Source organism: Anastrepha obliqua, chromosome 5 (assembly GCF_027943255.1).
Source record: "Anastrepha obliqua isolate idAnaObli1 chromosome 5, idAnaObli1_1.0, whole genome shotgun sequence".
Lineage (NCBI taxonomy): Eukaryota > Metazoa > Arthropoda > Insecta > Diptera > Tephritidae > Anastrepha > Anastrepha obliqua.
The window spans coordinates 31,022,349-31,034,501 of NC_072896.1; the positions used below are offsets into that span (position 1 = coordinate 31,022,349).

General features: G+C 38.3%; 1 protein-coding gene across 2 annotated transcripts; it reads left to right on the forward strand.

Annotated features, from left to right (window-relative positions):
• The first annotated feature begins 4,811 nt into the window (after positions 1–4,811).
• Positions 4,812–8,619, forward strand: LOC129247801 (testis-specific serine/threonine-protein kinase 4). Of its 2 annotated transcripts, none has more exons than XM_054887113.1 (4): positions 4,812–5,533; positions 6,956–7,105; positions 7,993–8,153; positions 8,208–8,619. In XM_054887113.1, exons 1-4 carry the CDS (start codon positions 5,025–5,027, stop codon positions 8,480–8,482), a joined length of 1,095 nt encoding a protein of 364 aa, XP_054743088.1. In that variant the 5' UTR covers positions 4,812–5,024; the 3' UTR covers positions 8,483–8,619. The 2 variants fall into 2 exon arrangements, with proteins under 2 accessions (XP_054743088.1, XP_054743089.1); XM_054887114.1 differs by having other exon boundaries at positions 8,226–8,616.
• The last annotated feature ends 3,534 nt before the right edge of the window (positions 8,620–12,153 follow it).

Here is a 12,153-nt window from a genome sequence, read left to right on the forward strand (position 1 = left end):
TGGGAAACTTTTTTCATCAGAAAACACAATGTTAGGGAAACTCGCCACGTTCGTGCAAGCACAACAACTCCTTTGCTCTTTTTTTTGCTGGGGTGAAAGATCGTGTGCTTTTTGGAACTTGTAAGCCTTGACCTTGAGCTCATTTTTCAATATGCGTCGAATGCTGTCTTGCGATATTTTCAGTTCTTTGGCCATTTTTCTTTCACTTCGACGTCGATTTCGTTCAAGTCGAGCCTTCACTTTCCGAACCATTTCTGGCGTTGTTGCGGTTTTTTTTTGGTCCACCTCCATAGCGTTCAGCAATGCTACCAGTATCATTGTAACGTTTTATAGTGCGATACACAAACATTTTATTGACTTTGAGGTGGCTGAGCTCACGAACAATGGCTGGTTGTGACTTTCCAGCCAAATATAACGCAATCACACTATTACGTTTGAATTCCATCACAGAAAAAAAAATTCAACAAAACTGAGACGCAAATGCTTTTGATGGCTTATAAACAATATATATAGAACTGTCATTAGAACAATTTTGACGTTGATGTCAGGAACTGTTTTACAGATACAAGCAGTGTGAAGTTGGTAACACTTCTATCGTTCACCCTGTAGATACCTATTTTGTTTATTGATACCTTAGGCTACAGTGGCCTGTAAAGTAACCAGTTAAAAAAGTCTTAGTCTAGTCTGCGCTGAGCGAAAGTAGCTGATCAGAAATTCCTCTACCCGGCGTTAGAGTTGATTCGTTCATCGCTGACCGATAGAATTCGCCAGTGTTTAACGAATTTATGCTTGTCCCACTTTTTGGGAAATTCAGCTATATAATTTTTGTAGGTCCACAGAAAGGCTCAGGATCAATTAGAGGCATGTTTGCCCCTTTTTTAGTTAACTGATCGAAGTTGAACGGAAAAGTTGGCGGGGAAGTATTTCCCATCTCAAATTTAGACTTCCGGACACTGTAGTGTTTTCCAAGCGGAAGTAGCGCAATTAAGGAGGCAGTGGACAGGTTGCTCGCTTTTGCAATTACTGTAAGGGAGCTAAATATCTACTCCGACAGCCAATTGGCAACTAGGGCCTTGGGATCGTTCTTTGTGCGTTGGAAATTAGTCGCGAATACCTGACTTCTCTCTCGATTGCATCGGAATATTTCGATATTATTAGGCTAATTAGCGTTCCCGGTCATAGCGGCATGGAGAGAAATTGCTTGGCCGATGAGCTGACTAAACAGGTGACCCAGGAGATGGCTTCATCATAAAATGAGAGGATTGGAGTTCGCTTGAGAACCTGTGATCTGTTACTGGAAAGATGGGCCTCGCGTCAAATCACCGAGCGCTGGGCTAGTGCCCAAACGTGCAAAGTTGTGTGATCCCTCTGAGCACGGGTAGATTGGGGGCGCTCGAGAGAACTTCAAAGGCTGTGAAAGCCGCAGCTATTGAATTTGGGAGCTTTCCTTACCTTTCCATTGCCCGTTAGGTATCCGTGCGGCGAGACTTGAGATTGATTCAAGTCCTTTCTGCAGAAGCTGTCTAGAGGACGAGGCGGAATCATCTTAGCACTTTCTTCTCAGCTGCCATGCTCTCGCCTGGCAAAGATTCAGACATCAGGGCTCTAAATTTTTCGCTACACCGGCGGATATTGTGGGCTTAAATATCCCATATTTGGTGAAACTCATCAGTAGCTTGAAGCGGTTAATACAAACGTAAATCGTAACTGTTGGTCGTCATCCTCTAAACCAAGCTCTTTCTTCATTTTTCTTCCACCTGTCTGGTTCTTTCCCTTCTTCTCTCTCCTCCCCCTGTATGGTATCATAACGAAAAAATTTAAAATTTTTGTCCCAGTGGGGCTCTCGCAAGGGTAAATCGCTTCCTAACCTAGCTAAATGATCAGCCATTTCATTTTTTGTCATATCCCTCATGGTCCGGACCTCTATCTAATAATACTGAGTTGAAATTCCTTAAAGTGTTAAAAAGGTTCAGGCAGTCATTTACTATTTTTGAGGTGATTACAGTTGATAATCTTAAGCTTTCAAAGCCGCCTAACTGTCCGTCCCATTTTCTTACGGCATTCTCTCACACATAACTCGATGGCATGGAATTCCGTCTGGAAGATTGTTGGGTAAAATCCATTGGAATCGATGTTTTTGATTTAAGCTTATTGATTCCCACTCCTGTCCCACCATCATCTAATTTCGCCCCATAAGTGAACCATATCCGGGAGCCAGGTTTGATGTTGATATAATTATTTTCCCGCCGTACATTCATTTTTTATGAGCAGTTGAAAGTTTCTGGAGAGAATAGGTTTGGGTGATAGTGTATCAGTCCCATGAAGAATAGAATTCCATCGAAAGTCTTTTAGGATCTTGAAATGCCCTTTCATATGACTAATTTTTAGATCGGAGATACCTTTTAGCCTTAAAGTTCTCAAAGCAGCTTCTTTTTCAATTAAAATGGGAAGCGGTGGTTCATTGCTTCTGTTATACTGACACCGACGAGACGATGATAGGGAAGTGGAAGACATTATGGGTTTAACAACTATAGTGAATGTCCAGTAAGTCATTCAGTCCCCAATTTTTTCCAAAAAACCTTGTACAGGCAAAGAATGCGCTTCTGGCTTTTGCAGTAATCTTAGAAACTTTACTATTTGTTCTTTTTAGGTACAAGAGATTCCGTCTTCAAGATTCCTGCTCTGCTCAGATAACCTGAAAGTTTTTTCTACGGCAAACATTGCCATTGCCACAGTTTGTCTTGCTATCCTCCCTCTTGAATCCACCTGTGTTTCTTATGAAATTCATTACACTCTGTAAAGTAATATGATGTTGGAACTCGACTTTGAGGATCTAAGAAATATGCTCATATATGTACAGAGAAGTCTGCTGTGTAGAATAAAATTTTAGAAAAGGCAACAATCTTCAAATTTATCTTTTAGGCAGTGCTTTGTACGGGCTCCAGTGGCAATGCATGTATATAAGTGATTCATTTTCGGAGTGTACAAATCTCATGTCTATGTATGGCACGATTTCGGCTGACTTTGTTTTCAGATCCGAAGCTGTATTTTGGTTTTCACGAGCTTGCCGAAAGAAAATTCCACAAACAGTAGATTGCAAGTGAAAATCTTTTACAGCGAGAATCAAAAAAATAAATAATTAATTGGCGTTTTAGGTATTTGACCGACTTCTTCTCCTATTTATGGTGTATGTTTTGATGTTGTTCTACAGCGAGAATCTGCTTGATCGTATTTTATCTTGTGAATTCATCTGGCATGTGATTTCCCTCTAAGAGCCTGAGACGTGGTACCCAAGTCAGTGGGTGTGTGCGCTATATAGTAATCTCTTCAGCAATCGGCAACAGTCAGACGCAAGTATGAAAGCGAAAGAGTTCAGAGCTCTAATTCTAATCTAAATATGCTGGCATCTCTTTGTGGTGGTCCAATTTTAAACTGCTATGCAGCATCTATGAAGGCCGACATTTCAGTTTAGAAGACGCAGTGTTTGAGTAAGCGATAATAGACATTTTGGGTGAGATGCCTGAGAAGACATATCCTTTTCCAACCAGAAATCAAGCGCATAACCATTAGACCGGTTCGGTCGCCAACCAAAAAACTGAAAGTTTGAAAAAGTGTACCCCTTTATTTAAATCTTATGTTGAGAGAATTGCGGCACCATAAAAACATATTTTTTTGTCCTTCTGAAAACCGTCGAAAGAGTATTTTTATTATAACTCAGCTACTTGACATCCGATTTTAAAAACCGACGTGTTATTACTCTAGTCTTGAGGAGGTCTGTATTGTTCTTATTTTATTTTGCGGTCCTTCACGACCTTCACATATTTGGATGTATTACGGCGGCCGCCGTAGCCGAATGGGTGGGTGCGCGGCTACCATTCGGAATTCAGACGGAACGTAGGTTCGAATCTCGGTAAAACACCAAAACGAGGAAAACATTTTTTCTAATAGCGGTCGCCTCTCGGCAGGCAATGACAAACCTCCGAGTGTATTTCTGCCATGAAAAAGCTCCTCATAGAAAATATCTGCCGTTCGGAGTGGGCTTGAAACTGTAGGTCGCTTCATTTGTGGAACAACATCAAGACGCACTCCACAAATTGGAGGGAGAGCTCGGCCAAATACCCAAAAAGGGTGTACGCGCCAATTATATATATATTATATATATATAAACCTAGAGTTGTACTCCTCTATGAGAGCCTTCTTGCATCATCGATCTCAAGTGCGCAAAAATTCTTTAAAAGTTTGTCTTTAAACTGTTTTACTACATTCTTAAACACAGGAATTGTTCCTCCTACATTTTCTACTTTGAATTTTTGTGTTAGAATTTGGCTCAGAATTCTAGATTCAATCACAGCGTTCTGCACTGCACGGAATACAGCTAAACCTCTTAAGTGTGCACAAGTCTCAGCTAGCAAGAGTTCCCAATTGATATTCCGCGATGTGTGGGCGCAGCAGATTGAAAATGACGCTTAAAGCTTCACATAGTTTGCTCCTGGTCTCCTTGTTTAACACAAGTCAAACTGTATTTTTGCACTCCACATAAGCCTTTTGTGAATATAAAATGCATCACTGCCTTTTAAGCATTCAAAGTAGTTTTCAAAAATTCAACGAAAGCAAAACCTTGTGGAGAATCACAGGAAATACCTTTTTAAATGTCAGGAACATTTCAAATCTTATCTATTTTATTTTATTTACATTTCTCAAAGTATGAAAAAAAATCTAAACAAAAAAATTACAATAAGTTAATTCAATCTCTTTTCGTATAAATTAACAATACAATCTTCGAAATTTAAGTTAAAGAAAACAGGACGTACAAACCTGCAATCATTCTGAGCGCCAAAATAAGCGCACCGGTACTATTTACTCTTATTCGCCAAACAGAACCAAGCCCGGTCAATCGGAACTATACTCGTACACTCAATTTCGATAGCTAACTATATTTCTCGTATGTTTTGTCAATGCAAAAGTCGCAAACGTTTTTGGGAACTTAGAAGGACAGAGCCGTAGGTCGGTGATCCTGTTCGGGTATGCAAATGCCAACGGAAGAAAGTTCAACGAATAGTTCGGCAAGCAGAATTCTGGCAAATATAAAACTCGATGCAGTTGACAGTAACAACAACAGCGATCACATTGACTATAAGCTAAATATCAACGACGTATTACGTCGGCGTGGCGGTGCATCTAAAGATGGGAATAGATCAGAAGCTTCTGTATCGGTGCGGCGTCAAGGATCGTCACTCTCTGTAGGTACCGAAGCAAAATCTTATAATGAACCTACCGCTACTGTCCGTCCAAAAACTATACTTGAGGATCATGGCATTGTGCTTGGTAAAGTGATTGGTACGGGTAATTATGCCAAGGTAAAAATTGGCTATTCGGAGGAATATGGCAAGCGGGTGGCGGTTAAAATAATATCAAAAGTGAAAGCGCCAGCAGAGTATACGCAAAAATTTCTGCCACGTGAAATCGAATCGGTGAAGGGTTTGCATCATGAGAACTTGATAACCTTCTATCAAAGTATCGAGACCAGTCATAGGTATGTACGCACGTGCATGGATGTGTTTGTATGCGAGTGAATGAGAAAGAAAATTGCATTTTATAAATATAAAGGTGCGTCAGGAGATTTTATATCAAATTGTGGGTTTGAGTTTGCTAAATTGATTAAAGCTTTACCAGTTTTTTTTTTAATTTCTTGAGAAAGCTTGTTTTTTTGTTTTATTCATTTCAAGAAGTCGGGAAAACATCGACTTTAGCAGGCAGTTCATCAGTTTAAGCGTATTTATTGGTTTTTTTGTTGAGCTGTTGCAACCTATCGGCGGCCGCCGTAGCCGAATGCGTCAGTGCGTAATTACCATTTGGGAGTGCTTAGGTTCGAATTGCCGTGCATTAAACAGCAAAATGTTAGAAGAAGATTTTCTAATACTTAGCGATCGCGCCTCGGAAGGCAATGATAAACCTCTGAGTTGATTTCTGTATTAAAAAGCTCTTCATAAAAAAAAAACATCTGCCGTTCGGAGTCGGTTTTAAACTGTACGCACGTCACAAATAAGAGCTGGAGCTCGGCCAAACACTTGAAGTACACAGTAGTGAACGCGCCAAATATTTTTTTCTTCTCTTTAATCTGATGATGCACTTCCTACGGCAAAAACCAGGAAAACCACCAACGCTGGTGCGGTCATGCAAAGAGAAGACCAGAGGATCACGCAGTGAGGCAAATGTTGCAGATGGAGGTAGCGAAAAGAGGGCCAGGCAGACCACCAAGAACCTAGAAAATTACCATTGAAAATGACATGCGATGCAGAAACGTCAGCGAAGAGACGACTCAGAACCGCGTGACCTGGAGATTTCGCACTAGGAGAGTCGACCTGAAATAGGACAAGGCTAGGTTAAAGAAGAAGAGCCATAAATTAGCAAAGTGAGTGATGGGTGTTACCACTGAAATGGAAGTTTCTAAATTCATTTTGGCTACGGGCGGATCAGTGGCGTTCGAGAGAGCTAACAAAGTTTGGGGCTTTTTAACAAGACTTTGTCCGAGGGAACGTAAACTCAATATAGCCTTTCCGTATGGTAGCTGTTAGGAGAGCAATGAGGTGGTATCACCTCAGCTCTCACGTCCCAGCTGCCCTGTAGTTGCTCTTGACTCACACTTTTTAAGCTATCAGCCGGCACTGGCAATTTCTTATCTCCTATCCCATCCGCCAATAGTAGTCGTGGTCATTCGAATAGGTTATTTTTCCCTTCTAAGTGTTCTATGAAGGAGTGTTTCTTTTTTAATGCAATTACCCTGCAAGCCAATTTCCTTGGACGACACCATGTAACTGAACTTAGCTTTTTCCATTTTCTCAAAATTTTTTAGGATTAGAAAAATTTTTTTAATGCATTGAATGATTTAGTAAAATAATTTTCCTAAGCTTCAAATACTGATGTTTACTTACTTAATCGCTCTTGTTTCTTCCAGGGTTTATTTAATCATGCAACTAGCGGAGAATGGCACACTTCTCGATTATGTTCGAGATAAGAAATTTTTAGAAGAACCACAAGCTCGCAATATATTTAAGCAATTAATTAGCGCCGTGGAATATATACATTCAAAGAACGTGGTCCATCGGTAAGCGTTTAACCCTACAGTACCCAGTGTGAATCAAAGGTGACGGAAGCTTAAAAAAGGAAGGGAAAGAAAAGAGTTTGGGGAAAAACTGATTCTAGAGTAGCAAAGCTGTTGGTTATAACTTCTGTGCTCCTTTATCAAAAAACCTGTTTTTAAAAATGAAAAATATCCATTATTCTTATCCGTAAAATTTCAGTCAAAAAAAAAATACGAAAATTGGTGCCCAAATTTTTTGGAAAAGGTATTTTGTTTACTGGTTCACTGCTCACTGACTTACAAATAATTAATCAATTCCTTTACCGAAGAAGCGAAAGGAAATCATGATTTACTAAGTATTTGTATTTTTCGTTCAATAAACCTGGTTAACAGCAAAAAGCGCCAAGAACCACTCAAAGACCCAATTCCTATCCGCAATCGGTCGCTGAGTCTGAAAATTCATATATTCTCCAGATATTAGAAATTTGTATGGTCTATTTTTTTATCTCTAATACAAAACCTTTATTTGGCGTTATCTTGAAAACTGCAAGACAGAAAAAAAAATTATGAGAATTTCGGAATGATTTTACATAAGAATTGGATGGCCTGGTTCTTGAGTTTTGTTTTTGCTGTAAATTAGTGTTATTGAACAAAAAATGGTGCTTTGCTTGCGTTTTTGATAACTGTTTAAAAAATTGCCTTGAAGCCTAAGTAAAATTTTTAGACAACAAACGCTTTAAAAATAAAATCATAAAAAAATTAAGATTAAAAAAGTTCTTAAAAAATTTTGGTAAAAATTAAATTTTTGCCACTCATTTTTTTCTCAACTTGGTTTGTCTTATGAAATGAAGAGTTTATGAATTTGCGGCGAGAAATTACTGAATTAATTTGAAGTCCCATTCTCTTTACAGTGACATAAAATGCGAAAATCTGCTACTCGATGAAAATTATACCTTGAAGTTGATTGACTTTGGCTTCGCGCGCAAAGATACGCGCAACAGTGATCAGGAAGTGATTCTGTCGAAAACCTTTTGTGGCAGCTATGCCTATGCCAGCCCGGAAATTCTCAAAGGTAGCTCACGCCGTACAGTCCATTCAATTTGCGTTTGTCATTTAATGAATGCAGCTTTCTTTCCTCCCACAGGCATTGCCTACGATCCATTCATGTCCGATATCTGGGCATGCGGTGTTGTGTGCTACGCCATGGTTTTCGGACGTCTGCCCTACGATGGCTCCAACGTCCATGTGCTACTTAAACGCATCAATGCTTCGCTTGCATTTCCAAAGAATCCGACGGTTAGCAACGAATGCAAACAGTTGATCGGGAGTATATTGGCACCCCTCAAAGTACGCTATACTATACCACAAATCAAAGAGGAAACTTGGTTTAGAAAAAGTTAATGTGGAAAGATGAAACTTTACACGTAAAAAGTATATTTTTTTTCTATCTTTTCTAAAATTATTTGAAAATTAAGCAAGAAATTTTAGTTTAGTATGAAATTAAATACTGATTTCATAAAAAAAAGGAACAATTATTAATATTGAAAATAAATGAACAAAAAAAGTGGAAAAATAAGATGTCTTAGAGGTGGTTATTTAAAAAGAGTTGGGCGTATTTATAAATGCAAGGTGAAGTTGCGGTAAGTGCGCTTCCGTAGTCGTTCTTGGATGTCATGTGAGTTAAGACCTAACATGGGCCATGCGAAAAACGTTAAACGAGAAACGCCAACTTGAGTACGTACAAATTGTTTTTTCACACTTACAAACTTAATAATTGGGAGTTAACGCTGACACGTGCGCTATTTATATATACCGTTAGCGTCAAAATAGTGATAAGTTTTGATTTTTTATTTATTTATTTTGTATTAAATTTAATTTTTTTTTATAAAAATACATTTCATACTGCAACAAAAACCATATAAAGCAAAATTTTGTAAAAATTCAGCAAATTTCCATCAATATTTTAAACTTTTTATTCAGAATTTCTAGAAAAATTCTGGGTATGCAGTTTTATAGATCATTAAATTTTGGCATAATAAAGTGCAAGTTTTAAGTAGATCAAAAATAACCCTGATTTTTGAGAATTTTTTTCGTATGCGGTCTTGTGCATTTTCTCTAATTAATGCCTACTCCACATTTTTTATATGGAAGAAAATACCCAACACCGTCAGCAGAAAAAATTGCCGATTTTTGAACCACTTGAAGCTTGCACATAATTATACCAAAATTCAATGATATATAAAACTGTGTACCCTTTAATTCTTGACAATTTTTTCTGCTCACGGTGCTTGCTTTCATATAAAAAAAGTGGAGTAGGCGTTAAAAGAGAAAATGCACAAGACCGCATGCGAAAAAAATTCTTAAAAATCAGTGTGATTTTTGATCTACTTCAAACTTGCATTTTATTATAACAAAATTTAATGACCTATAAAACTACATACTCGAAATGTTTTTAAAAAATTCTAAGTAAAAAAATTGAAACATTGAGAAAAATTTGCCGAATTTTTACAAATTTTATACAAAGTGCAAAACTTTACTTTATAGAGTTCTTGTTGTTGTATGCATTATATTTTCATAAAAAAATAATTGAAATTACAAAATAAATAAGCAAATAATCAAACCGTATAAATATGTGGTGTACACTTTATTGACTGTATATTTTCCAGTTTTACTGTTTTAAGTTTATATAGCAGCGGTCATAAAAATGTAGTTAAGGTCAAAAAGAAATAGTTTATAAAATTTTGTTAGATATAGACATATTTTCTGTTTTAAAGAGAAAATTTGTAGTATCCACAATTCTGTTCGCAATAATAGCAGTGGCATATAATACAAATTTCTACTGAAGGAAAAATAACTCAGAACGAGGTTTCATTTATAGTATAACCTTTATTTTGCTTCGTTGGCTACATTTCCGTTTAATAAAAAAACAGTCATCAAAAAAACAAAAAAGAAAAAAACAAAAAACACCGTTTTTTATAAAAATAATCAGGGGTGCAACGAAACATTTTGATCGTTATTAAAAAAATAGTGGCCAGCGTTTAATTTACATTTAAGTTATCAAAATTTGGCCCAATGGACCAACGAGGCGTAGAGTCCACCAAAAGTCTACACCTTTCGCCAGGAATAATCTTCTACTTCTTTCCCACAGCTTTCCAGAGCTCTTTGATATTTGTGGGATTCGCTTTGCTTACAGCTCCTTTGATATCTGCCCAAAGACTTTGAATGGGGTTAAGGTCACATTGTTAAACCGACCAACTCTTGAACTTAACCTCATTTGAAGGGAACCAATTTCTCCTAAACTTGCTGATATGCTTTGCGACGTTGTGTTGTATACCCAATTCAGAGGCATTTTCCGCTCCGTATTGACTATATTATCTTCAAGTACTACTTGGCATTCATGACTTCTTTTATCCAATATACGGGACCGCCGTAGCCGAATGGGTTGGTGCGTGACAGAGAGAGGTTGGTTCGAATCTCGGTGAAAGACCAAAATGAAGAAAAAGTTTATTCTAATGGGCGTCGCCCCTCGGCAAGCAATGGCAATCCTCCGAGTGTATTTCTGCCATGAAAAAGCTCCTCATAAAAAATATCTGCCGTTCGGAGTAGGCATGAAACTATAGGTCCCTCCATTTGTGGAACAACATCAAGACGCACACCACAAATAGGAGGAGGAGCTCGGCTAAACACCTAACAGAAGTGTACGCGCCAATTATTTATTTTTTATTTTTTTAAAAAAATTGCATAAAAATCTAGTATCGCGGAATTGTGGAGTTTGGTGGAAGCTGAGCTGCAGGCTAGCGGACGGATTACAGGCTGCGGTTAGTGGTATGGTCTTCAGATATGAAGGAAGCTGTGAAATAAGCAGTCTCGAACAGGCGGCGAGTAGGAATAATGGGTGTATATGGTCTTGTCTGTTGTATGGGAAGTTCTTTAAATAACCCACAACGTCCGATTATTTTTACTGACAAGGCGAACAAATGTTTTTCTTTTAATTTTTTATTGGGAGTTGTTATTTGAATAAAAAAAATCGAATATTTCTTTTATACATAAGTCACTGCAATTTTTCGAAATAGAGTTGATGCTCCGCTGAATATAAGCTTTTTTGATCTCCATAATCTATTTACAATGCCAGGCGTCTCGGCAGACAATTACAAACCTCCGAGTGTATTTCTGCCATGAAAAAGATCCTCAAAAAAAAAAAAAAAAAAAAAGTAACTGCCGTTCGGAGTCGACCTAAAACTGTAGATCTCTTCATTTGTGGAATAACATCAAGACGCACGCCAAAAATAGGAGGAGCTCGGCCCAAAAAAGGGTGTAAGAGCCGATTATTATATTGAGCATTAGAAAAATTATTTTAAAAATATGATAACAAAACGGCGGTGTGGATATTCACCCACCTAGCTATGACAAGGTCAGTTCCGCTATTCAGCGACCGAAGAACAATAAATCAGCCGGAGCAGATAGACTCCCAGCAGAACTGTTCAAGGCCGGCGGCAATGGACTGATTGGGTGCATGCATCAGCTTATGAGTAAAATATGGTTAGGAGAAAGCATGCCCAATGATTGGATTCTCAGTGTCCTTTGTCCTGTCTTGAAGAAAGGCGACTCTACTATATGCGCCAACCACCAGGGGATCAGTCTTATCTCATTCTCATTCTGTCGAACGTATTGTGTGAAAGACTAAAACCATACACCAGCTCACTTATTGGATCTTAGCAGTATGGTTTTAGACCTGGAAAGTCCACCATCGATCAGATCTTCAGACTACGCCAAATTCTGGAAAAAACTCATGAAAAAGATAACAACATAACTCATAATCTTTTTGTAAGTTATAAGGCTGCTTTCGATAACCCGATAAGGGATCGCCTACATGCCACAATGTCTGAGCCCTGTATTCCCGCAAAACTGATTTGACTTTGTATAATGGCATTGAGCAACAGGTTCAGCTCTGTCAAGGTAGAAAAAGACCGTCCCGAACCTTTCAATACCGAGCGAGGTTTCAGAAAAGGCGATCTACTATCGTGCGACCTCTCCAACTTCCTCTTGGAAACGGTACTGCGGACAGCCGGCAC